The sequence below is a fragment of the Panulirus ornatus genome, chromosome 1 (assembly GCF_036320965.1).
Source record: "Panulirus ornatus isolate Po-2019 chromosome 1, ASM3632096v1, whole genome shotgun sequence".
Taxonomy (NCBI): domain Eukaryota; kingdom Metazoa; phylum Arthropoda; class Malacostraca; order Decapoda; family Palinuridae; genus Panulirus; species Panulirus ornatus.
Window position 1 is genome coordinate 33,861,849 of NC_092224.1, and position 25,798 is coordinate 33,887,646.

General features: G+C 43.3%; 1 protein-coding gene across 2 annotated transcripts in view; it reads right to left on the minus strand.

The window, feature by feature from the left end:
* The window catches only part of 5-HT2A (5-hydroxytryptamine receptor 2A), a 533,377-nt gene that overhangs the window by 34,684 nt on the left and 472,895 nt on the right, over positions 1-25,798 (minus strand). For both annotated transcript variants that reach the window (XM_071660360.1, XM_071660371.1), the window contains one exon: positions 12,777-15,004. In XM_071660360.1, the coding sequence (XP_071516461.1) occupies positions 12,777-13,679 (903 nt within the window). In that variant the 5' untranslated portion in view covers positions 13,680-15,004. The remainder of the gene's footprint in view (positions 1-12,776; positions 15,005-25,798) is intronic.

Consider the following 25,798-nt stretch of genomic DNA (forward strand, 5'->3'; position numbering starts at 1 on the left):
TATATCCTCATCCTTTCTTCCCTGAACTCTCTATCCTCCTCCTTTCTTCCCTGAACTCTCTACCATCCTCCTTTCTTCCCTGAACTCTCTATCCTCCTCCTTTCTTCCCTGAACTCTCTATCCCCTCCTTTCTTCCCTGAACTCTCTATCCTCCTCCTCTCTTCCCTGAACTCTCTATCCTCCTCCTTTCTTCCCTGAACTCTCTATCCTCCTCCTTTCTTCTCTAAACTCTCTATCCTCCTCCTTTCTTCCCTGAACTCTCTATCCTCCTCCTTTCTTCCCTGAACTTTCTATCCTCCTCCTTTCTCTCAGCCTCTACCGAACTTTCACAGAAATTTACCCCTACCATTTCTAAAACTCGCTCGTTCGACCCTCTTACTCAGGCGGGCAATGAGCAAAATGAACTTGGCTCACCTCGCCTGGATGATTCAGGGTTGTTTAATGAGGGCGAACGCTGGAGGGGAATCAATGAATTTCCTGGGTCATGATGATTCCTCCCCGTCCCTGCCATGATGTTGCAGGGGCAGGATATGATGTGTAAGTGGGGGTGAGAGTAGAGTTTCTCTTTCAAAGTACACACACACACACACACACACACACACACACACACACACACACACACACACACAAACAAACAAACATACACACACATGTGTACATATATATATATATATATATATATATATATATATATATATATATATATATATATATATATATTTTATTATACTTTGTCGCTGTCTCCCGCGTTTGCAAGGTAGCGCAAGGAAACAGACGAAAGAAATGGCCCAACCCCCCCCCCCCCATACACATGTATATACATACGTCCACACACGCAAATATACATACCTACACAGCTTTCCATGGTTTACCCCAGACGCTTCACATGCCTTGATTCAATCCACTGACAGCACGTCAACCCCGGTATACCACATCGCTCCAATTCACTCTATTCCTTGCCCTCCTTTCACCCTCCTGCATGTTCAGGCCCCGATCACACAAAATCCTTTTCACTCCATCCTTCCACCTCCAATTTGGTCTCCCTCTTCTCCTTGTTCCCTCCACCTCCGACACATATATCTTCTTGGTCAATCTCTCCTCACTCATCCTCTCCATGTGCCCAAACCACTTCAAAACACCCTCTTCTGCTCTCTCAACCACGCTCTTTTTATTACCACACATCTCTCTTACCCTTACGTTACTCACTCGATCAAACCACCTCACACCACACATTGTCCTCAAACATCTCATTTCCAGCACATCCATCCTCCTGCGCACAACTCTATCCATAGCCCACGCCTCGCAACCATACAACATTGTTGGAACCACTATTCCTTCAAACATACCCATTTTTGCTTTCCGAGATAATGTTCTCGACTTCCACACATTCTTCAAGGCCCCCAGGATTTTCGCCCCCTCCCCCACCCTATGATCCACTTCCGCTTCCATGGTTTCATCCGCTGCCAGATCCACTCCCAGATATCTAAAACACTTCACTTCCTCCAGTTTCTCTCCATTCAAACTCACCTCCCAATTGACTTGACCCTCAACCCTACTGTACCTAATAACCTTGCTCTTATTCACATTTACTCTTAACTTTCTTCTTCCACACACTTTTCCAAACTCAGTCACCAGCTTCTGCAGTTTCTCACATGAATCAGCCACCAGCGCTGTATCATCAGCGAACAACAACTGACTCACTTCCCAGGCTCTCTCATCCCCAACAGACTTCATACTTGCCCCTCTTTCCAAAACTCTTGCATTTACCTCCCTAACAACCCCATCCATAAACAAATTAAACAACCATGGAGACATCACACACCCCTGCCGCAAACCTACATTCACTGAGAACCAATCACTTTCCTCTCTTCCTACACGTACACATGCCTTACATCCTCGATAAAAACTTTTCACTGCTTCTAACAACTTTCCTCCCACACCATATATTCTTAATACCTTCCACAGAGCATCTCTATCAACTCTATCATATGCCTTCTCCAGATCCATAAATGCTACATACAAATCCATTTGCTTTTCTAAGTATTTCTCACATACATTCTTCAAAGCAAACACCTGATCCACACATCCTCTACCACTTCTGAAACCACACTGCTCTTCCCCAATCTGATGCTCTGTACATGCCTTCACCCTCTCAATCAATACCCTCCCATATAATTTACCAGGAATACTCAACAAACTTATACCTCTGTAATTTGAGCACTCACTCTTATCCCCTTTGCCTTTGTACAATGGCACTATGCACGCATTCCGCCAATCCTCAGGCACCTCACCATGAGTCATACATACATTAAATAACCTTACCAACCAGTCAACAATACAGTCACCCCCTTTTTTAATAAATTCCACTGCAATACCATCCAAACCTGCTGCCTTGCCGGCTTTCATCTTCCGCAAAGCTTTCACTACCTCTTCTCTGTTTACCAAATCATTTTCCCTAACCCTCTCACTTTGCACACCACCTCGACCAAAACACCCTATATCTGCCACTCTATCATCAAACACATTCAACAAACCTTCAAAATACTCACTCCATCTCCTTCTCACATCACCACTACTTGTTTTCACCTCCCCATTTGCGCCCTTCACTGAAGTTCCCATTTGCTCCCTTGTCTTACGCACTTTATTTACCTCCTTCCAGAACATCTTTTTATTCTCCCTAAAATTTAATGATACTCTCTCGCCCCAACTCTCATTTGCCCTTTTTTTCACCTCTTGCACCTTTCTCTTGACCTCCTGTCTCTTTCTTTTATACATCTCCCACTCAATTGCATTTTTTCCCTGCAAAAATCGTCCAAATGCCTCTCTCTTCTCTTTCACTAATACTCTTACTTCTTCATCCCACCACTCACTACCCTTTCTAATCAACCCACCTCCCACTCTTCTCATGCCACAAGCATCTTTTGCGCAATCCATCACTGATTCCCTAAATACATCCCATTCCTCCCCCACTCCCCTTACTTCCATTGTTCTCACCTTTTTCCATTCTGTACTCAGTCTCTCCTGGTACTTCCTCACACAGGTCTCTTTCTCAAGCTCACTTACTCTCACCACCCTCTTCACCCCAACATTCACTCTTCTTTTCTGAAAACCCATACAAATCTTCACCTTAGCCTCCACAAGATAATGATCAGACATCCCTCCAGTTGCACCTCTCAGCACATTAACATCCAAAAGTCTCTCTTTCGCACGCCTGTCAATTAACACGTAATCCAATAACGCTCTCTGGCCATCTCTCCTACTTACATAAGTATACTTATGTATATCTCGCTTTTTAAACCAGGTATTCCCAATCATCAGTCCTTTTTCAGCATATATATATATATATATATATATATATATATATATATATATATATATATATATATATATATATATATATATATATATATATATATATACTTACATATATTCATATCTCCCGTATATGATCGCGTTTTTCCGCGTTAGCAAAGTAGCGCTAGAAACAGACGAAGAAAGGCCGCATACATTCACATCCATTCTCTAGCTGTCATGTATAGTGCACCGAAATCACAGCTCCGTATCTATAACCAGGCCCCACAAACCTTTCCATGGTTTATCCCGGACGTTTCACATGCCCTGGTTCAGCCTACTGACAGCATGTCGACCTTTATATCACATCGATCCAATTCACTCAATCCCTTTGCACGCCATTCACCTTCCTGCATGTTCGGGCGCCGATCACACAAAATCTTTTTCACTCTTTCCTTCTATCTCCAATTTGCTCCCCACACTTCTTCTCCATTCATTTCTGACACATAAATCCTCTTTATCAACCTCTCCTCAATCATCCTCTCCATATATCCAAAACATTTCAGCAAACTCACTTTAGCTCTTTCAACCACACTCTTGTTATTACTACACCTCTTTCTTCCCCTATTTATTGCTTACTCGATCAAACCACCTTACAACACATATTGTCCTCAAACATTTCATTTCCAACACATCCACCCTCCTCCGCACACCCTCACCTACAGTTAAAGCCTCGCATCCATATAACATGGCTGGAACTACCAACCTAACCTTTAAACATACCATTTTCGTCCTTCCAGATAACGACCTCTCCTTCCACACATTTCTCAATGCTCCAAGAACCATCGTCTTACACCCGCCTAAGACCCATTTCCGCTTCCATGGTTCCATTCGCTGCCATATCCATCCTCGTGTATCGAGAACACTTCACTGCCTCCAAATTTTCTCCATTCAGACTCGCACCCCAGCTAACCTCTTCCTCCCTCTATCCTGTGAAACCTAAACACATGCTTTTTTCAAATATTCCCTGAACTTCCTCCTTTCACAGTCTTCCCAACACACTTACCAACTTTTGCAGTTTCTCCCTCTAATCTGCCACCAGCGATGTATCATTAGCAAACAAAAACTGACTCACTTCCCAGGCTCTCGCATCTCCTACAGACTGCATACTCGCCCCTCTCTCCAGTACTCACATTTTCCTTCCTCACCACGACATAATTAAACAAATTAAACAGCCATGGTGACATCAACACTCCTGCTGCAGACCGACATTCACTTGGAAACACTCAGTCCTCCCTCTTCCTACTCGCACACACTCCGTATACTCTTTATGTATCTTCTCACTGCTTCTAGCGATTCCCTCCCACAAAATATACTCTTAAAACCTTCCACAAGACATATATATCAACCCTATCATATGCTTTCTCCTGATCCACATGTAACACATACCAATCCATCTGTTTCTCTAGAATTTCCCAAACACATCCTCTAAAGCAAACACCCGATCCACGCATCTTTCTACCACCTCCCACCTCTGAAACCACATTGTTCCTCCCCAGTTCGACTCTCTGTACATGCCTTCACCCTCTCAATCCCATACAACTTACTCATGACTAACTTTATCCCTCTGTAGTTTGAACATCAGCCTATGTACGTCTCTCTTGCCATCATATGATGGCACTATACATACACATTCCGCCAATCGTCAGGCACCTTACCACGATCAATACATACAGTGAGAACCGTAATTCACCAATCAACAACACAGTCACCTTCCTTAAGAAATTCAACAGCAATGCCATCCCCCTTCATTCAACAACACAGTCACCCCCCCCCCCCTTCCTTAATCAATTCAACAGCAATACCATCACCACACACTCTACCCGCTTTGCCAAATTTCATCTTATACAAGAAGAAGGCTTTGAGATCCATCCAGCCCTTCTCGACGCTCCGAATGCGAGACAGAACATCATCAGCTTGCTGTGCTGTCATAGATTTTGTTTGAAGAAAGATAGGGATAAAATGGGAAAATCACAGAAAGAGGTATAAACTGAAAAAAAAAGAAATAGGAAGATAATATAAAGATATACGAGTTATACGTGGTCAAGTGCTGTGTATGAGATAAAGAGAATGTGAGCAGACGTAGGAGATGAATGCCAGAAACCGACATGGACATAACGCGAGTCCATCATGTTTCAAGGCGCGTTTTTCTTCCAGGTGGACTAACAGGGTCCTACCGGCGTCGACCCCCCCTTCACTCAATGATGACCATTCATTCACCTTGCCAAGATGATGCTAACACAAGACGCAAGGAGCCGTGGGATGTCCCTGGCCCTGCTGGGCAAGGTTCTACACCAACATATACCCCAAGATTTTGACTTAATCATCCACCGACTATACGAATAATGAAGAGTAAACTGAGATACAGCCCACGATACGCAGTACCACAAATCTTTACAGCGAAGTTAAACATTAGGATTATAGATACAGAGAACAGAACTCTAGCGACTGAGCTTCGTTAGATATACAGAAAACAGGACTCTCGAGCTTCGTAAGGCATACACTGCCTTTTGAACTACCTTGCTCCATGATCCCAGGGACGTATGTTTGGTCCTCCGGCTGATGGTGCGTGTGTCCTGACTTTTGGTGGAAGGAACCACGTCGAGGATATTACTCATGGATGTGGTCAGTATTCAAGGGAGTTTTGTAAGTAAACTACGATATAAGTAGGTAAAGAAACTGAGTACCTAACAGAAGCTAACTTGACGCTCTAGTGAAGTTTACCACATTTGTCTCTGGCGAATTTTGAGGATTCTGGTATGTTTGTATAGGACAATTTCTTCCGATACTTTCACTGTCCATTATACGGAAGAGCTATACCTATACCTGAGTTTAAACGCTGTTTGACAGAACGCCCGACACGAGATGAACGTCTGTACAAACGCGCACAAAACCAGTTTAAATGACGATCCCGTCCATAGTGGCAGAAGCATCAGAAATCCGTTGCACGTCTCCACGTATGCTCAAACTTCTGCTATTATTGTACCATTGGCAACCACACCAACGGCGTCATGATTTACTTTGCCCAGAAAATCAAATCACGTTCGTCTGTGCTGTGAGAGGAATCGTATTCGGTCACATGAGCAGCGGGTTGGGCCTTCCTGATAACGAAGACACAGCAAACTTAATTCACTTCTCTAGATAAACGCGGGCAAAAAAAACGAGTGATTGTATTAAAACGAAGTATCAAATTCGGGCGACCCCTCGAACATACAACCATTTCTCTAGTTTCTCACAATCACACTTTTAAGTGCACTTACAATCACACTTTTAAGTGTACTTACAATCACACTCTTAAGTGCACTTAAAACTGTGTGGAATCATAAGGACTATTAGAAGTCATCAGACACACTTGAAGACGCGACCACAGGAAGTCTTGTTGACATACTCCCAGACAGGGAGCAGGAGGCTCCTCGCTCGTGTTAAAACCTTCACTGTGACTCTTTAAGACCTGTCCTGTCAGCTGACCTACACGTTAAGGTGGTGGTCCTTCAGTCCTCGAGAGAGAGAGAGAGAGAGAGAGAGAGAGAGAGAGAGAGAGAGAGAGAGAGAGAGAGAGAGAGAGAGAGAGAGAGAGAGAGAGAGAGAGAGTTAACCTCGCTCTGTCACCCGGCCCACAGATACAACACAATGGAATGGTCTGTATGCTTCCCACTCCCACTCGCTCGCACTGAACTGGACAATCTAGTTCACCTAATAGCCTATAGTCAGACCTGTTCCTCAGCACGGGACGGGAATCACAAAATCCAATTTTGCTGAAGTATTTCATCTCTCTCTCTCTCTCTCTCTCTCTCTCTCTCTCTCTCTCTCTCTCTCTCTCTCTCTCTCTCCACAAGCCCTTCTTTCATCCTGCCTGTCCCAAACGTGGTTCCAACCCCCTTTTTTTTTTTGTTTGTTTTTTCTACTTGAAATTGATTTTGTCCCAGTGACTTTACTATTCCACGATGGCTCTCCTCCTTGGTCTACACGAGTTTACTGAACGTCCCTTCATTACGAAGATATTCTCCACGTAGCCTAATGGAATTGAAGCCATATCAATCTATCCTTATTGGCCATAAATTCAGTCCATATTTCCCATAACAATCGGCTTTTGTTCACCTTAAAAATCGGTCCTGATTCCCCTTAAAAATCGGTTGGTATTTCCCCATAACAACCTGGTCCGCATTTCTAATAATAATCGGTCCTGATTTCCCTTAAAATCGGTCGGTATTTCCCCATAAAAATCGGTCCTTATTTCTAATAATAATAAGTCCTTATTTCCCTTAAAATCGGTCGGTATTTCCCCATAAAAACCAGTCCTTATTTCTGATAATTTAGGTCCTTATTTCCCTTAAAATCAGTCGGTATTTTCCCCATAAAAACCGGTCCGAATTTCTAATAATAATCGGTCCTGATTTCCCTAAAAATCGGTCGGTATTTCTCCATAAAACCCGGTCCATATTTCAAATAACAATCGGTCCTTTATTTCCACCCCCAAACCGGCCAGTATTTCCCACCGCATTTCTTAATCTGATGTGATGAGTTTGTACTGAAGTTAATCACGAGTAGAGATATCATCCACCTCGACGGCTGGAGAGCCTGGTACAGAAGGAATTTCTACACTGGAGTTACTGATGACTTTACCGATAAAACTCTCCGATGAGAAATACGATAATTGCAGGACACATAGGAGAAAAAAAGGAAAAGAATGCATGAAATAACTTCTAACATCATCAAGCCATCACTGCTTTAAGGATTACCGACCCTTTTCCTTGTTGGTTTCCTCTTCAAATGTCACTTAACGAAGACCAAAATATCGGCTCATACAGTGTAGTCATGATGCTTCAAAACGAAATATATATGGCACTTATACAGTACACCTTGGAAAGGTGATCGTGCGCAATATATATTTCTTCATCCTAGGATGAAAAATACTTAGGACCTTCATCCTAGGCTGAAAAATACTTAGGACCTTCATCCTAGGCTGAAAAATACTTAGGACCTTCATCCTAGGCTGAAAAATACTTAAGACCTTCATCCTAGGCTGAAGAATACTTAGGACCTTCGTATGTAATTACGTGGGAAGACAGAGAGTAAGGAGCAGAGAGGGATGGGCTTTGGATGGAGACGCCGGTGAGAAGCGATTATACGCTTCTTGATTGTATTTTCGTCAGGCATAATGTCCCAAGACATCTGTCCAGATTGCGCGCGCGCGCGCACACACACACACACACACACACACACACACACACACACACACAAACTGTCTGACTTCAATATACCGTTGTGTATGCATTCACAAGTGAACACAGCATGTTGGATTAAGGACATGGTACATATACACAAGGTTAAGAGACGGGGCAACACGCGTGTAAACCTCTCTCCTTGTATGGCACAGAGAAGTAACTAAACACACACACACACACACATGAGGCTTCCACGGTGTGGTAGATAGCGTTAAAGACCATGATCGGCTCGGGGGCCCGCCCTGGGTCAGGCCCGCATGGGTTCTGATCCTGGTCGCAGTATTCGGCTCATAGCCAATCCTAGCTGTTCATCCAATCCTCGATAAACGGTACGTGGCTTAGGCTGATGTGTCTGTGTGTGTGTGTGTGTGTGTGTACACGTGTGTGTGTGTGTGTGTGTGTACACGTGTGTGTGTGAGTGCGTGTACACGTGTGTGTGTGTGAGTATTCACACACATATAGGGTCAAAGACACGGTATACAAGCAAGGTTAAGAGTCTGGGCAATATTTTTTTCATATGTTAGCAGAGACGATACAGGCAGCTGAGTAGGGCCCGAATAAAGGCCGTCGTCATTAACGCTATATATATATATATCCTAGTCTGAGCCAGATACCCACTTTATCGACCAAACCCTTGGGGTAGACAACAGTTAGGTTGACTGTGGACCGACTGCCGCAGCCAGGATTCGAACCTATTCGCTCTTTCCTAGGCGGCCCGTGATCACGTCACGGTCAGGAACGCTAATCGTTACACCACGGGGGGAAAAAAATAAAAACTCTCACCAACGCAACATGCAAATAGTAATCACTAATAGCAACCACACGATATGCAAGGCACGTCATGGTAGCTCTTATCTATCCCAGCTCTTCAATTAGTAGGACGGAGGGTCTAGACGCACACATCCCTCCACCACCACACAAACACACACACACACACACAGTCGAGGTGCATAAAGTAGGTTCTTCAGGGCTGAGCCGCTCCCCAGAGAAATGGATTAGATAACCTCAGTACGCGAGGTGAGAGGCAGTGTTTGCCCACGTGAAGTCTTAACTCTCAACCGCGTCACTGCTTCCGCCATTAGGAATGTCTAATAAGTCGTGTAAATGATGTAAACGCTACTGGTGTAAATACATCTGGGAGTAGCCAGGTATATAGTAAACATGTAAAGGGTTCCAGACGTTTATGGATGGCTGTTTCACATACGGTGATTCCCTCTGGGTTGAATGAGTAATTCTCAGTTGGCTTCGGAGCGACCATACTGTTCCGGAACTGTGCTCCAAGCGATGGATTTGGAGCGACGATACTGTTCCGGAACTGCGCATCAAATGATGGATTCGGAGCAACGATACTGTTCCGGAACTGCGCATCAAGCGATGGATTCGGAGCGACGATACTGTTCCGGAAGTGTGCTTCAAACGAAGCAGGGCAACAACTTATGGTGTACAACTCTGCATACGTTTCCAAAATCAAGCACACACCAGCAGAAGTGAATGCCAGGCACGCACCAGTTGGGGAAGTGACTTGACAGTCAAGCATGCACCAGCTGGAGATGTGACAGACAATCAAGTATTGCAACAACGAAGGAAGTGATTTGCAACCAGCACGCACCAGCTAGGGAACTAACTGACTCCCTCAACACAATGCCTTGATAGTGATCTGTGTCTAAAGTCCAATATTCATTCTTACGTCACATGTTACTCACCTGAGAGTCAGACAGGCGTGAGAGTATCTTGTGAATCCAACATACACACGTACAAGACATCAGTAACCGCAGAACCCACTATAAAGTAAGTTGGAAAAGGCTGGTAACATATGAGAGTTTTACGAAAATGTAATATATCACTGTGAGGGGTTTCGAACCAGCATAGCTAAGCACACAAGCCAGCCATCTATCAACACCAACTTGCCATCATTTCCTTCGCACGGTGGTGACACTACTCGTCTGTGCTTGTTTCTTTTATCTTATTTGTTTTTAGCATTTAAGACAGACATTATTTTGAGCTCAACCCAACGCAGATAAAAAAAAATCCTCAAATTTTTTTCTCTGTAAAAGAGCCTCACTCATATCTACACTCGAGAAGAAAATCGCTACGTGTATTCGTCGTCCGAAATGCCTCAGGATTGCCTGTGTATTTGACCCTCCTCTCTGCACTACCCAGTGTTGCTACAACCAGTAACTTAACAATAGTTCTGGAAGTTCATCCTTAACTTCATACAGCGACCGACAGGGAGAGTTTCTCCTGACTCCACCATCAAAGGCCCTCGGGAGAAGATTAGATTTCCATTGCAACTCAGCGGCTGAGGAACGCCTCCACTATGATCCCTCCCTCAGCAGGCGGTGTTAACTGAGGAGCTTCCCTGCTCTGCTTCTTCATCCTCGGCTTCATATGAAGCTCCTCCGCTTAATTTTCCTTCTCAGTGGTAAGCTTAACGGAGATATATGGCAGTCTGTCTTTCCTTATCATCATTCAGTCAGTTTTGAAATATGTAGGGTATTTTTTTTCCGTAGAAACTTTCCAATGAAATTTCCATGGCAGTATACCCTCTCCTTACTACAAGGTGTGTCTTCTCATTTTTCTTCTTCTCCTTGCCGGAAGTTGAGCCAGAGGGAGAGGTGGGTGGGGAGGTGTCTCCTATCGCTTTACTCTCCCGTTTCTACCACAATCTAGATTAAGTCAGCAGATACTCGTCGTGGGCCACCAGGTCTCCCATCATCAGCGGATGGCTGAAGGATGAGGAAGCTCTCCAGAGGCCACTGTGAGGCCACAAAACTACGCCTCATCCAGGGAAGCTGAGACTCATCGTTGAATTGAAGGACTTTACATGAAGATCTCCAATCAATGAGACTTTTCCAGCATCATGACGAAGACATCAGTCGTTCCAAAATTCAAAAAAGCAAGCCTTGGTAGAGTCCAATCATCTCTTGAAAGTGTGGGAAATCAGGTTGATTACAGGTTTATTAGATACGTTCATTTTATGTAGTATAATTCTCTTAATATTGAGTCTAAGCCTTCAAGTGAGCACTAGCCATGGGTACCCAGTCGTCTGTATGGTATGAAAGCCTCAAGCTCTTAAGAAAGACATACAGTGTAGACTCAACGTATAAGTTAAACATATTCAAGGGTGTGTTCACACAGAGTGCCTGTATATATATATGTGAGCAACATACGATTGCATATTTGTAAATGAGAATGAATCTAAACGAACCTTAGAGAGCCACAGTGACCGGCTTGCCTTCAACACGAATCCGCCTCAGTAAGAACACTTCACTGGCAGCCTCAACCCAGAGTCGCACACGTCCCCTGGTAAGATCAGGAAGAACAAGGAATCCGGAGGAAGTTACAACCCTTCATCCTGGGAGCCCACCTCCTTCTCCTTTTCCTCCTCCTCCATCGTTGACAGGACCTCCACTGTAAGCAGCTGGTCTTACACTGCGGGGGAGTCAGTCCACACAGTTGTAATCTATACTTTCCGAGTCGTAGACTTGCGATTCCAAGACAAGTTACGACTGGCGAGGTTTACGATGATAAGGCTTCGGCGTGCCTTACAAACGGCAAAGTACGATTTCATACACTCTTTTATTTTCGTGCGTCTAATGAGACGAATTCGTGACGGTGATGTAAAGAAGTTTATTCTTTTATTTGTAATATTCTAAAGTGACTTTCTGATAACTTAGTCAAAGATCTGGAAAGTTTTGGCATAAAACTAAACCTAACGACATCAAAATAGTTATAATATTCCCTCATTTCAAGGTCTTGTCTGTTACCATCAATTATTCTAGTTCATCAAGTTACAAACTGAACATCAAAAGGCCAAAGGAAAAAGCTTACAAAAGCAGACATATCGGTAATATGGCAACGAACTATAGTAAGGAGATTGAGAATCTCATGCGTACCATCTATGGAGGAAATAAAAAGTGAGACAGTATGTGTATCATGAAGTCACAGCTCCGCTGCCTCTACCGCTACAGGAGCTCGTGTGGTGACAGAACCTGAAATGAAGTCAATTCATCCTTTTCTCGAGGCTGGTCCATAAATGGGTACCTGGCTCATCCTGGGGTCTTTGTATGTGTGTATATACACATACAAGAATAGACACATGATACATTTGTACGAGGTTAAGACACGGGGCAAGACGAGTGTAGAACTTTCTCTATCTGCCCAAACACAAACATGAGAACAAAAGAGCCAAACACTCACCGCCAGACAGACCAAGATGTTGCCGATGCCACCAGCCAGGATGAACATGGCCAGGAAGAGGAAGGAGAAGTCGTACTCGTAGTCGTCTTCGCCTCCCGCCGTGGCGTTGAGGAGGAGGTCGTCCTGGCTGAAGTTGAAGGGCAGGTGGTCGTCGACCTGCTGCACAAGACCCGGGATCTTACACTGTACAATGTGGAGAGATGGCGGCGGAGACGTCGACGGCGACGGTAACGATGGCACGGGGAGTATCGGCAGTGAGGTGTTGGATGAGGCTTGCGCGGATGACGAGGTCGGCGAGGGGTTGATTGTCAAGGTATCACAAAGCGCGGAGGAGCACGACCCGAACGAGCACAGGAGTTCGCTCCCGTACGACAACAGAGACGAAAAGAGGTTCTCACTAGAATTACTAAATCTCACCGCCCAGACACCCGTCGAGTTCTCCCTTAAACACGATAAACAAGCACGAGTCCGGTTCGCCTCCAGGGCTGGGTTGAGAGAGGTGTCGTTGAGGGCGTCGCTCGCCGAAAGCTCGTCGCTCCTGAAGCAGTCGCTGATCCCCGTCACCCAGCAAGGGACGTGGGGGGACACAATCTCTAACATGTCATTACACTGGAATGTCGGATCGCTGTTTAGGACACCGGTTCGGTTCCCGTCGTAGTGAGCCCAAACACAATCCACCGCGTTACTCCCCGGAGGCACAGTATCTACGGAGAGGACGTCTTCCCCTCCGCTGTCAAACGTCTGCGATTGATTATCGTCCACCTGAGGCACGGTGCCGTTGTAGGGGACCTCCTCAAACGCCCCCTCGGGGAAGACATTCAGGGCTGTGTGAGAGGCACTCTCGTTGGCCCTCATCCTGTTCTTGAGCCAGTAGTCCCGAATTAACACCGCGATGCTCGTCATTTAGACGAATTTCGCTGCTCATGACTTACGCAAAAAGTGTAAACGTGGACACATGATGGGCAGCGACAGTCCATCGTGGAGGATTCCACAGGCGGCTCCCCGCTCGACAATGACGTTAGCGTTGCCATCACGTCTGCCGGTGGACCTAAAACTTACCTAGATTTTGAAGGCAGCGTCAGGAGATAAATATTCGTTTCACAAGACTACGTACAAAAAATGAATCATCTGTCCTCAACAGGCCTCCACTCCGCATGAGGTAACATGGCTTCCTTATACAGTTATACAGATTTTACATTTTCTTTTAATTCACTGAGTTGTCAAAGTAGAGATTTCATTTCAATCTCTTCCCTCACTAAATTATCAAACATTTCATAGCATTGCTTCTTTCACCGAATATCAAAGGTTTCAATACATCGCTTCCTTCACTGAATATCAAGAGTTTCATTACATTTCCTCTTTCATTTCACGACCAAAGAAAATATATCACAACATTTCCTCCTGCGCTTCAGCTGGCAAAAGAAGAAACTTCATAAAATAATACTTTCTTCACTAAGTTGCCAAAGGTCAGATTTCATAAAACTTCGTACAAAAAGAATGGCGCACAATAAATGAATATGAAAAGCCACGTACTAACTTGAGAGATTTACCATTCGATTCACATTTAAACCTTTTTAGTTTTCAAACTTTCATTGACCTTCTCCTTCTTTGAATTTCCTTAATATTCTGCACCTGAGATTCTTGACCCTATCGTCAAACCTCACAAACTGAATTCTGAAAACCCTTTTCCTTCGTAACACTTTAAGGAAAGTTTCCCTTCTCTTGCGCTTTACTCTGCTGTAGCGCCTTCAGCGCACCAGACAAGGCGCAGAGGAACTTTAAAAGGACATGAACTCCTGGGCTGGAGATGGGTAACATCCGCCAACACGTCACTGACTGGCCAAAACAGTACCAGCACCGGAAGCAGCAAAGCCAGTAACGCCGCCTGGCGACCGTGGAAACCACCACAAAGTCTTCGTCTGCTACACCTTGCGGCCTTCCTGGATCCAATCGGAAGACCTCCTGGGTTGACCCTATTTCGTGCTACGGTTCCATATATTTTCCCCCACCACCTTTCCGCTCCCTCAGTCACGTCCAATCTCTAACAAGCGTCCCATCGCGGAGGTACACCGATAAATCTAATTGTGTGGGGTTGGAGAGCTTCCCTACCTCCCTCCCTCCCTTTCTCTCTCTCTCTCTCGCTCTCCTCAGCTATGACGGCTGGAGGGCGTCTCTGGGGAAGAATGTTTCGCTGGTCGTGGCCTCCGTCGCTGCAGTGGAGGTGTTGCCTGGAAAGAAGAGAAATGTAAAATGTACAATGAATAATTGTGATAGCATTTGCTTTTCCTCGTCACATTTCTCTATCCCACTTGGTTTTTAAAGCATCTATCTACCTATTTACCTTTCTCTCTGTCAGTGCATATATATATATATATATATATATATATATATATATATATATATATATATATATATATATATATATATATATATATATATGTATATACAGAAATTCACGGCCAAAACGTAACTTCGTACATGCAAAATCACCACTAACAGAAGGGTACACAAGAATCCTTGAGCGCTTTCGTATATCATCAATTCTTCAGAAGAACAGCTACGGAAAGAAGGAAAGAGGTACAATGAAGGTTATGTGTAGAGGGCTGGAGAGAGCATGGAATGGAGTCGAGTGACCTTGTAATTCGCGAAAGACGAGGCTGGCGCAAGGGGTCTCCGTGACCTTAACTCTACCTTGACCTTAACCTGATATCTCTAGGATAACCTCACTCGGGTAAGACCGGGCATAAGGTTGATTCGTAGAATACAACGTTAAAATGTAATGTGGATGTAATCTGTTTATGCCTTGACTGACATTCCCTACCCTATCACCACGGTGTTTCATCAATTCTAGATTCTATTTCTTTCATCCCTGCACAATAAACATGGCATTTTTGTAATCAACTGAGTCACAGTTTTTACCCAGATGTAAAAACAAGGTTTTTGATACACTGGCCAGTACGTGTGCTGTTCTATTCTAGTATCTAATCCCCTCCCTGTATTACCTATGTAAAATCTGACGCAATCCCTGCATGGGATTTGATAAACGCAACCAGTGACCACAACAGGAGAATTCTTGATCATTACAACTGTTTTTAAAAAGAACATGTGCATCAAATTTTTCCAGATATGAACTGTTTTTTGACAGGTAAAACCAATAGGTTTTATCTTTAGAGACTTCTATGTTTTAGCTTCCATCCTTCTTAGCAGTTCTTGAATTACTTATCAATAAAACACTGTCATTTTTGGCCAATACTAAAGTGTCAATTTCTTTATCCAGGAATTCAGGATCGCATGGGCGTAAAGATATTATTAAGAAAATCCATGAGAAAAAGAAAACGACTGTTTAGTCCTTTCCTGATATAAAGAATGATAATGAACACATGAACAATCATTTGTAGGTTTACTTTAAAAGAAAATGAATTTGAACTTCTTGTCAGCCCTGTGGACCTCATGGGGTTCATCTGTTCTCATGGCTTCACTGGCACACTGTGCAGCTGTATACCTCAGCTCGCCTGATCTCGACGCACACGATGTGCTCTTTGAGAATCCCTCACGAGTAAATGAGTGGCGCGGCTCGTCTCCACAGCTCCAAGTGCGAGGGTCTGCATCGTATCTATCCTCAGTACATCGGCCTGGTGCTTGGGACCAATGAATTTGAATATCTTTTCGTCTGAAATGGCTATGTTTTGTCTTACGTCTTGCGACACTGCCTCTCTGGTCTGAGTCAAGGGACTAGGGGTCTGTATGGGGTGATGCACGGCCGAATCCGACGAGGAAGACAATAGCAGGTGTGTGGGGGTAGGTACACGATGGGTCAGTTTCGGGAGACTTCGGGTAAGACATGGCTGAGGATGGCATGATAGCCAATGGCACGACGAGCTGATTCAGAGGTGTGTTTCTTTTTCAATGAATATTTTTGCAGTTTTTGTCTGCACACACACACACACACACACACACACACACACACACACACACACACACACACACACAACGGTAACTAAAGCTATAAACTCTCTTCAAAGATATATATATCTTTTGGATCCTCTAGCACAAGTCTGTCTGGACTAGTCTCCTCGTATTGGCCAGGCAGAGAGAGAGAGAGAGAGAGAGAGAGAGAGAGAGAGAGAGAGAGAGAGAGAGAGAGAGAGAGAGAGAGAGAGACACTACCAGCCGTTATTTCCACGGTGCGACCTAAGACGAATTTACACCCCACATAAAATGTCAGTGGTGAATGATCCTGGATTAAAGTGGCCAATAAAGCTAAAAGGTTAGGTCCACGGAGAGAGAAATATACATCTTGAGAGTCGTGTGAACGATTATAATCTGTCATGGTATTAGATAGGGTATAGCTGTCTAGTGTGATAACTGTGGGTAATGTAATGATTTTGCAACTTGAAAAAACTGACATTTAATTTTGCTTCATTGAAAGAAGCCTGTATATTAATTTAAATGACCTCAATTATATGCATTTAGTTTTATGTAATGGAAGAAGCCTATGTATTTATTTAAATTACCTCAGTCATGTGTATTCAGTTTGACCTAATTGAAGAAGCCTATGTATTCATTTAGATTACCTCAATCATGTGTATTCAGTTGTATCTAATTGAAGAAGCCTATATATTGATTCAAATGACATCAGTTATGTGCTGTGGAGCTTGCGGACTTTGGAAGACTGAAATCCTGGTGTTATGGTCGGCTTTGAACGCAAGTAACCTTCATGTGAGAGACGACATACACACGAAAGACGCTACATAAGATGCAACTTGTCAATTCTGTGATCTCGAATAGACCTAAGACGATGATGCAATCCACGCGTGTATTCACAAAGTGGACGTCAGCGAACACTGGATAAATTCATGAACAAAAGGGCTTTATCTAAAGCTCTGCTTGATCATCCACAGTCTTCACAGGTGAGAAGGCAGGGGGAAAGAAGCCGAAACTCCCACGTCAACATAACGGCAGCAGACATGTAGTTCATACGAAGACTGTACACACACACACACACACACACACACAGCTGAGGAGGATGCTGAAGTTCACGGAGATTTCTGTGGCAGGTGGATGGGTCGTCGTCGCTGTAGTCTCGATGGTTCTCTGGGAGGGTTAGTATGCAACTTAGAGACCAACTTCAAACACAATGGCAAGTTCGAGCGGAGAGGAGTTTCAAGGAGACTCTTACGCGTCTCCCTCCTTCTTCCACCATCTTTGTCTTAGCTGTCTGTTTCCCTTGCGTGCGAATGGCCAAGTTTCAGTTTCCTGTGTGTGGTTGAAGCGCGTGTGTGTGTGTGTGTGTGTGTGTGTGTGTGTGTGTGAGATAAGATAATCTCTTAACTGTGCACATTGAGAGCCCCCCCACCTCGTCTATCATACAGACTTTCGAATTCTTCAGTACCAGTCACTTAACCCAGCTTGCTCTACCAAAATGATCACGAAGTTAAGAAGAAAGAGAGAGAAAAAAAATCCACAAGTTCTTCCTGACCTTACACTTGCTCAGGTATTTCAACTGGGAACTCTTTTAATTTTAAGACTTCTTCGTTCAACTCGAACTCTTTCTTTTTTAAGACTTCTTCGTTCATAATGATGGTCTTACTTTTCCCGTCACTGTCGAAGATCCATGAATGAGATCGCCACTGCTTCGACCTACTGCAACTTGGGACTATGCCATCCACCACAACACCAACAATGAGGCAACAGCCTGGCCTTCTCTTCTCACTCTTCCACCCCTCTCACTACAGGCTACCACCTACTCACCTGAAGATCCGAGGGCAATCACGAGTAAAAGACCAATATCCCGATACTGAAGAGGCTTTTGGCCACTTGTTGAAGCGATCGGTAAACCACCGAATTGGTACTAAAGAGCTTCTCACAGCCTCCGCGCGCGCTCGCGTGTGTGTGTGTGTGTGTGTGTGTGTGTGTGTGTGTGTGTGTGAGAAAGACACATGAGTAAATGAATAGTACATACATACAAAGTTAAGAGGTGAGGAGCACCTCTCTCCCCGCAACGCTCAAATAGCAATCGTAAATAGTGTTCACACATCCACTAGAATGGAATTAAATGAATGATGAGATTGTGAATATGGACAGCATACACGGGGGAGAAATATCATGTGATGACAAAGACAGTCCAAGATATGGGGCACCACCAGTGTAAAATTCCAACCAAGTAACATCCACATAGAATATTTTTTTCAACTGGTTTATTTACACACATAAACAAGTTAATGTATATATACACATATAAACACATTCATGTACATATACACTTATAAACACACTCATGCATATATACACACATAAACACATCTATATATATATATATATATATATATATATATATATATATATATATATATATATATATATATATATATATATATATATATATAACCTTAGTAAAAAACACAAGAGAAACGTCATACAGAATAAAATGAGACTCACAAACAGCCCATGAGTGGAGCAGTTCAACCCCCTGAAAGCGAACATCCCGCTGTTCCATTCCACCGGTACAAGACCACAACGGCAAAGATAAACCCTGTTCGCCAGATTCTGAACAGCAGGCTCTACATATCACATTCCCTATACAAGACTTTGTATATATAAGCTTTAAGGAATCTATTTGCCCGAGGTTAAGTTATGTTTAGGATTGTTCCTCTGCCTACGTACGTGTAGTTCATCCTCAAGCTATCGGTGTTTACACAGTTACTGGCTCTGTGGTGGCCGTAAAGTGAATGTTGTCCCTCCAGCTCAGTCATATATATCACAGTGTGGGTCTGGCTCTCCCTCCTTCACCACTCCTCAGAACCAGAGCGCCCATGGGCAAGGCTTGATAGCCGTGTATTTATGTGTACCATGTCTTTCTCCTGTGTATGATGGCATATACACACCCTAGCCTAAGCCAGGGTACCCATCTATGTATTCTTTTTTGTGACCTGTTTTTACTACGTTCTGTTTCTACCTTTTTTCCTTTTCTGCCTCTACACACACACACACACACACACACACACACACACCGTAACCTCACCTTTCCACCACCAACACATAACCTCGTCTAGCCTGCAGATCAACGTCTGAGCTGCGCTTATGGATCCCATCATCGCTGAATATCCGCTCCTGATGGGATTCCGAAGACGACCCCCAAACCCGGCGCCCGTGTACTGCCAGGCAGGTAGTGCCGTGCGCCTCACCCACGATCGTGATAGCCGTATACCTCATTTCCCCTGACAGCAGAGTGGCGGGATATCGGAGCCAGCCAGAAGCCGTCGACTCACATCCCTCACTCGTGTGTCAGCTTGAGCCACCAAGCCCAGATGTTTGTCTTCCTTTTACCGCATAAGGCACTGCCCCCATACGCGCTTCAGCTACCTCCCGCGTGAGCGAGGTAGCGTCAGGAACACATGACCGAGCCTGGTACAGTTCCATGTCTTGGAAAGGGATAGAGGAAGGGAGGATTTTCCAGTTACTCGCTTCTGCTCCTCTTAGTCGCCTTCTTCAACACGCAGGGAATACGAAGGCAGTGGTAACTGTGCATATATATATATATATATATATATATATATATATATATATATATATATATATATATATATATATATATACATAACACATATATCTGTGTGTGAGGAAGACTTGGTAGTCGACATCGTCCCTAACCTGTCGCCAGGCAACATGGCTCAGCCCCGTTATGAAGGCGTCTGCAGTTGCTATGCTTCATCCCGCGAGGAGACAGCTAATATCCTGTCCGTAAGCACCCACCTACCCTCCCCCTAATGCTGGAGATATCCAACCGGTATTTCCAGACTACCACTTGGCACTTACGTTAGTCTATCATCTCTAGATGGAGAAATTGAGTAGTGTGGATATACGTGACGAGATGAGGAGCTGTAACTGTGCGGTTTCCAAGAGGTAGTCTGGACATACCAGAAGGATACCTCTAGGATAGGGAGTGGAATGCTTACCGCCAGGATATTATCTGTCTCCTTTTGGGATGAAGCATAGCTACTACAGACTCCTCCTTAATGGGGTTGTGCCACATTGCCTATGTTTGGTCGTGTGTGTGGGGGAAGGGGATTTGCTGGCCATCATGAAGAAAGAGCTGCATAGCGTGTTCCAGTGGGTAAGAACCTTCATGCGTCCGAGGTAATTGGGGAAGGACGATGGGCGGTACAGGAGGGTGTACGGAGGTGTTCTCTGCTGTCACTTGCATCTTCCTGAAAGGGACGTTCAAGGCTCGAAAGTAGGCATCGGGATGCAGTTGTTATTCAGCGCATATATTATCTAAAATCACACGAAATAAGTAGACTGAAATTAATTCACCTAAGCTCATTTTATTCCAAAAAGACACAACGATGAACACAAAATCGTACTGCATATATTCAAGGACCTCCATCTCATCTAAACGTAAAGAGATGTTAGCTTCTGTTCCACCACAATGTCTGAGGGTGTTGTCTTCATTGTAGTGGTTGGATGACGAATGAAGTGAACGCTGGGTCTTTCGTTAAGTGGGATGGATGAGAAAAAATGGCAACCCAGGCAAGGGAGTCGTCTTATTAAGCCGCTAGGTATGTTCTGCCCGCTCTATCTATCCTTGACTGGGAGCTGCTGGTCGGCTGCAAAGGCTTAGAGGAATGGATGAGTTCTCGTGCCTGTTCAAAGGTGAAGAATCCTCGTTGTTAAGAGGACTTCATTGATCATCAACTTCTTCCTCTCGTGACTGGATTTATAATGTTGGTGCTGTGTGTCAGGATCGTCTCTGATCACATATCTTTAGTGTTGCGAAGGGTGTTGGAACTTGAGGTGCCTCTCCATTGGCTATTAATGCCCAGGGAAAAATATAAGTGTTCAACACTCGTAATTAAAACAAGTCTTACTCTTCCATGAGAAAAAAAAAGATGAAACTGTCAGAACCGCATCTTGTTGAAGGTTTTACCTTTTTCGGTCGTGGGACGGAAGAGAAGTGATAATAATGACCTTCATAGAAAAAAATCATTTCACACTGCAATTAGTCGGCTGATTAGCCAGAGTCTCCACCCGAGTTAACTCAAAAGGAGTATTTACCTCCCGTGAGAATACAGAAGAGTCTAGAGGGAAAGTTTTCCCTCCGCAACCAATGAGCTGTCGGGAACAGGAGGCGCGTGTTGCATATTTTTGCAGGTCCTGGGTAGACGCCCGAGGCAAGGATCCAGTCTTTTTTTTGGGGGGGGTATTGGCATTTACATACGAATTCTCCTTAAAAGAAGAGGATTGTCTGATGCTCTATATCTAAACAAGAGATTAGTGCTTTCAGTTCGTAAAATTACGATTCATTCGTTCGTGCACAAGCTCCAAACAGGAGTTGCAGGTAATGGTTAATTTATTGCAAATGATGAAAATAAAGATCTATAGCCAACTGGTCATAAATTTATTGCATCGATCAATAGGTTAATCGTATGACCGATCATATCATTTCCCAGTGACCTGACCTTCGTATTTCTTTTAAATAAAAGTTATATCTTTCACTGAGTTTTTCTAAATAACTATATGCTTCTTCTTTTATCTCATAACTGATAATATAACTTCATGAATCGTGTTTGGGGCTTTTAAGGCTTATCTTTATTTTACAACTCATATTCAGTTTGTTTTACACTGACCTGAAATAGAACCTATGCGCTCAGACAGTGTAATAGATAACGTGTGTCAGGTCGCCTGGTGGTATCAGATAGCATCAGATTTACGTGGGTTCGGTCATACAGGGTATGGAGTATTTTCCTCTAGAAGTTCTAGTACCATGATATTCGTCGTCTGACCCTGTATGTTTCGTTTAACACTTTTCATCTCGACTCTTTTTTTCTTTTTTTTTTTTTTCCTGTTATGATATGCGTTCCTAACACGGACATAAACACCCCATCTAGGAGGCGTGGAGGGACTGAAATAAGAATGGAAAGGAAAGAGAATGTGGAGGGAAGAGAGGGGAAAGGTAAAAGTATGTAATGAAAAGAGACCCTTTATGAAGTTTCCTTCGCTTCTAATCATTATGTTTCAAGGTCATATTGTAACATCACAGAAAAACGCAAAAGAAGGAACAGAGAAGGGGGCCCTAGTGAGGATATTCCCTCTAAGGCTCAGTCCTCTGTTCTAAACGCTACCTCGCTGACGCGGGAAATGGCGAATATATATATATATATATATATATATATATATATATATATATATATATATATATATATATATATATATAATCTGAACGTATTTGCTTGAGAGTGGTATGCAAAATATCAGGCGCCAGCCAGCCTACATATATGCAAATACATATAACAAAGTCAACGAAATTTGGTTACACTGTTTCATGTAAACAAATACTTCAGGTCATGCCCACACCAAACACTGAGCGAGTCGATGCTTGTTTGTGTTTACTGGTTTGCTGACAGTCATGCCTGACGTTCTTATACTATAAGTTCCCACGCTAACTAAAAGTTCCTAAGTTCCCTTGCTTACTATAAGTTCCTTAGCTGACTACAAAAGTTCCCAAGTTGACTATAAAAGTCCTCACGCAGACTTCCAACTCACATGTCAACTTCGTACGTTCTCTGTTGATCGGGGCCTGAGGCTTCTTGTGGACACGGGTGCAGGCAAACACCAGGAGGTGAACGCCAGCAATGGTGAACGCTGCTGAGGTAAGCGCAACGCACTAGTTACCATTGTACCTCAAGGAAATGATAACTCGCGATGAGGAGTTACAGTTGTCACCACTCTACCTCATGGAAATGGTAACTCGCGATGAGGAGTTAAGGGGAGGAAGATCGTGGAGTGACTCACGTTGATGTGTTAACTTAGGGAGATGTGAGTTTGGATTAAGGTAGTGAAGATTGTTCTTTTAATCATCAACGTCATCTTATCAAAATTATTATCATATCCATTATTATCATTATTATTATCATTATTATTATTATTATTGTTATCATTATTATTTCTATTATTGTTATCATTTACTATTATCATTATTATTATCATTATTATTGTTATCATTAATATTATTTTTTTTCTTTCTTTTAAACTATTCGCCATTTCCCGCGTTAGCGAGGTAGCATTAAGAACAGAGGACTGGGCCTTTGAGGGAATACCCTCACCTGGCCCAATTCTCTGTTCCTTCTTTTGGAAAAAAAAAAAAAAAAAAAAAAAAAACGAGAGGGGAGGATTTCCAGCCCCCCGCTCCCTCCCCTTTTAGTCGCCTTCTACGACACGCAGGGAATACGTGGGAAGTATTCTTAATCCCCTATCCCCAGGGATAATTAATATTATTATCATTATTATTATCATTACTAATATTATCATTATTATCATTACTAGTACTATCATCATTATCATTATCATCATCATTACTATCATGATAATTATCATTATTATTACTACTATTATTATCATCATTATCATTATTACTATCAGTATTATTACCATTATCATTATTACTATAATTATATTTCATTATTATTATTCATCAATATCATTTATTACTAACAATACCATTATCGTCATTACTATGTTACCAACCAGCTGGAGAGTCACGCTCAGCCTGCATGACTGGTGGAAATTGGGCTTGTTCCAGGCCTCCCCAGGCAATAAAGTCTCCCTCCCAGCTTATCATGTCTAACATTGTCGGCAAAATAACATTCCCCTCGTTGCCAACAACTCTAAAATACATTAACTTGGTTGAACGTTTACACAGATTCCGTAAGGAACAAATTACAACATCAACTTAAAAATGTAAAGATTAAAATTGTGATGTTACTGTTATTCGTAAGTGGAATCAGTCACAATTTAGTCTTTCTAATTAAATGATTTTTTTTTTCTTGCATGTTCGGGCCTGAACATGCAGGAGTGTGAAAGGCGTGCACGGGATACAGTAAATTGGAACGATGTGGAATACTGTGGTCGATGTGCTGACCGTGTTCTGAACCAGGTCATGTGATACGTCCGCGGTAATCCATGGAAAGGTCTTGTAGGGCCTGGATGTGTACAGGGAGCTGTGGTTTCGGTGCATTTACACATGACAGCTAAAGAATGGATGTGAGCGGACGTAGCCTCTCATTCGTCTGTTCCTGGCGCTAACACAGGAAACGGCGATCAAGTATGAAAATAATCTTGTTTACGTATATATTGTTTCGCTGGTATCTATATCTACCTTCATGTTTTACATAAAACTTATCTAAATGAATAAAAAAAAAGAAAATCACTCGTGGTAGTTGAGGAAGGAGAGCGGTTCTTAATGCAGAGAGGCGCTCGATGCTCTATTAGGAGGAAAAGATATGCAGATTACTACTTCTTCCTGCTCTCGTCAGATAGTAATGAAGGTTTGATTTACATAATTGCTCATATCTCCGACATGTTCCATGAATCGAGTCTATTGAGGTATCCATCGATGAGGTTTAGCCCGCCAGATTCTAAGAGGCTTATAGGATAGGAAGGAGAATATACCCCCCAAAAAAGATGACTTTAGATTTAAGGTAACTTGAATTATCTTAAAGGATAAGATTTCTATATCAGCAGCACTATGTAAAAACGTTAAAATATATGTTCATATATTTTTTTTTAATGTTTTCCACATTATTTTCAGTTTCCTTCACGTTAACGTGGGTCAGCTTGCTCCCCCTCACACGCCCCCCCGAGAACCCAGGCTCTACCATAGAGCCTTTGGAACCGGCCCAAACAACCACGAAAAGTACCACTCGACTCACTGGGAAAGACGGAGATGCGATTACCTTTCTTCAGTTTCTTATCGTCTTGATCTGCCAGCTGATCTGCTCGCCTTGATGTGCTTCCAGAGGAATATATACTTGAGAGGTACGACAACTGTGTGATACAAGCCTTATATAATATTGCGTCTGTTTTCACCGCCAGTACAACTGTGTGTGGTAGAGTGTGTGGCCCAGAATTTGGCCAAGTCGGGGGCGGGTTAATCCTGATCCTGTCCTGCAGTGGTTATCTGACGATTCAGTCGGTAATTTCCCTTCTTATTTCGGGTAGATTCCCAATCAGTAGCTTCCTTTACT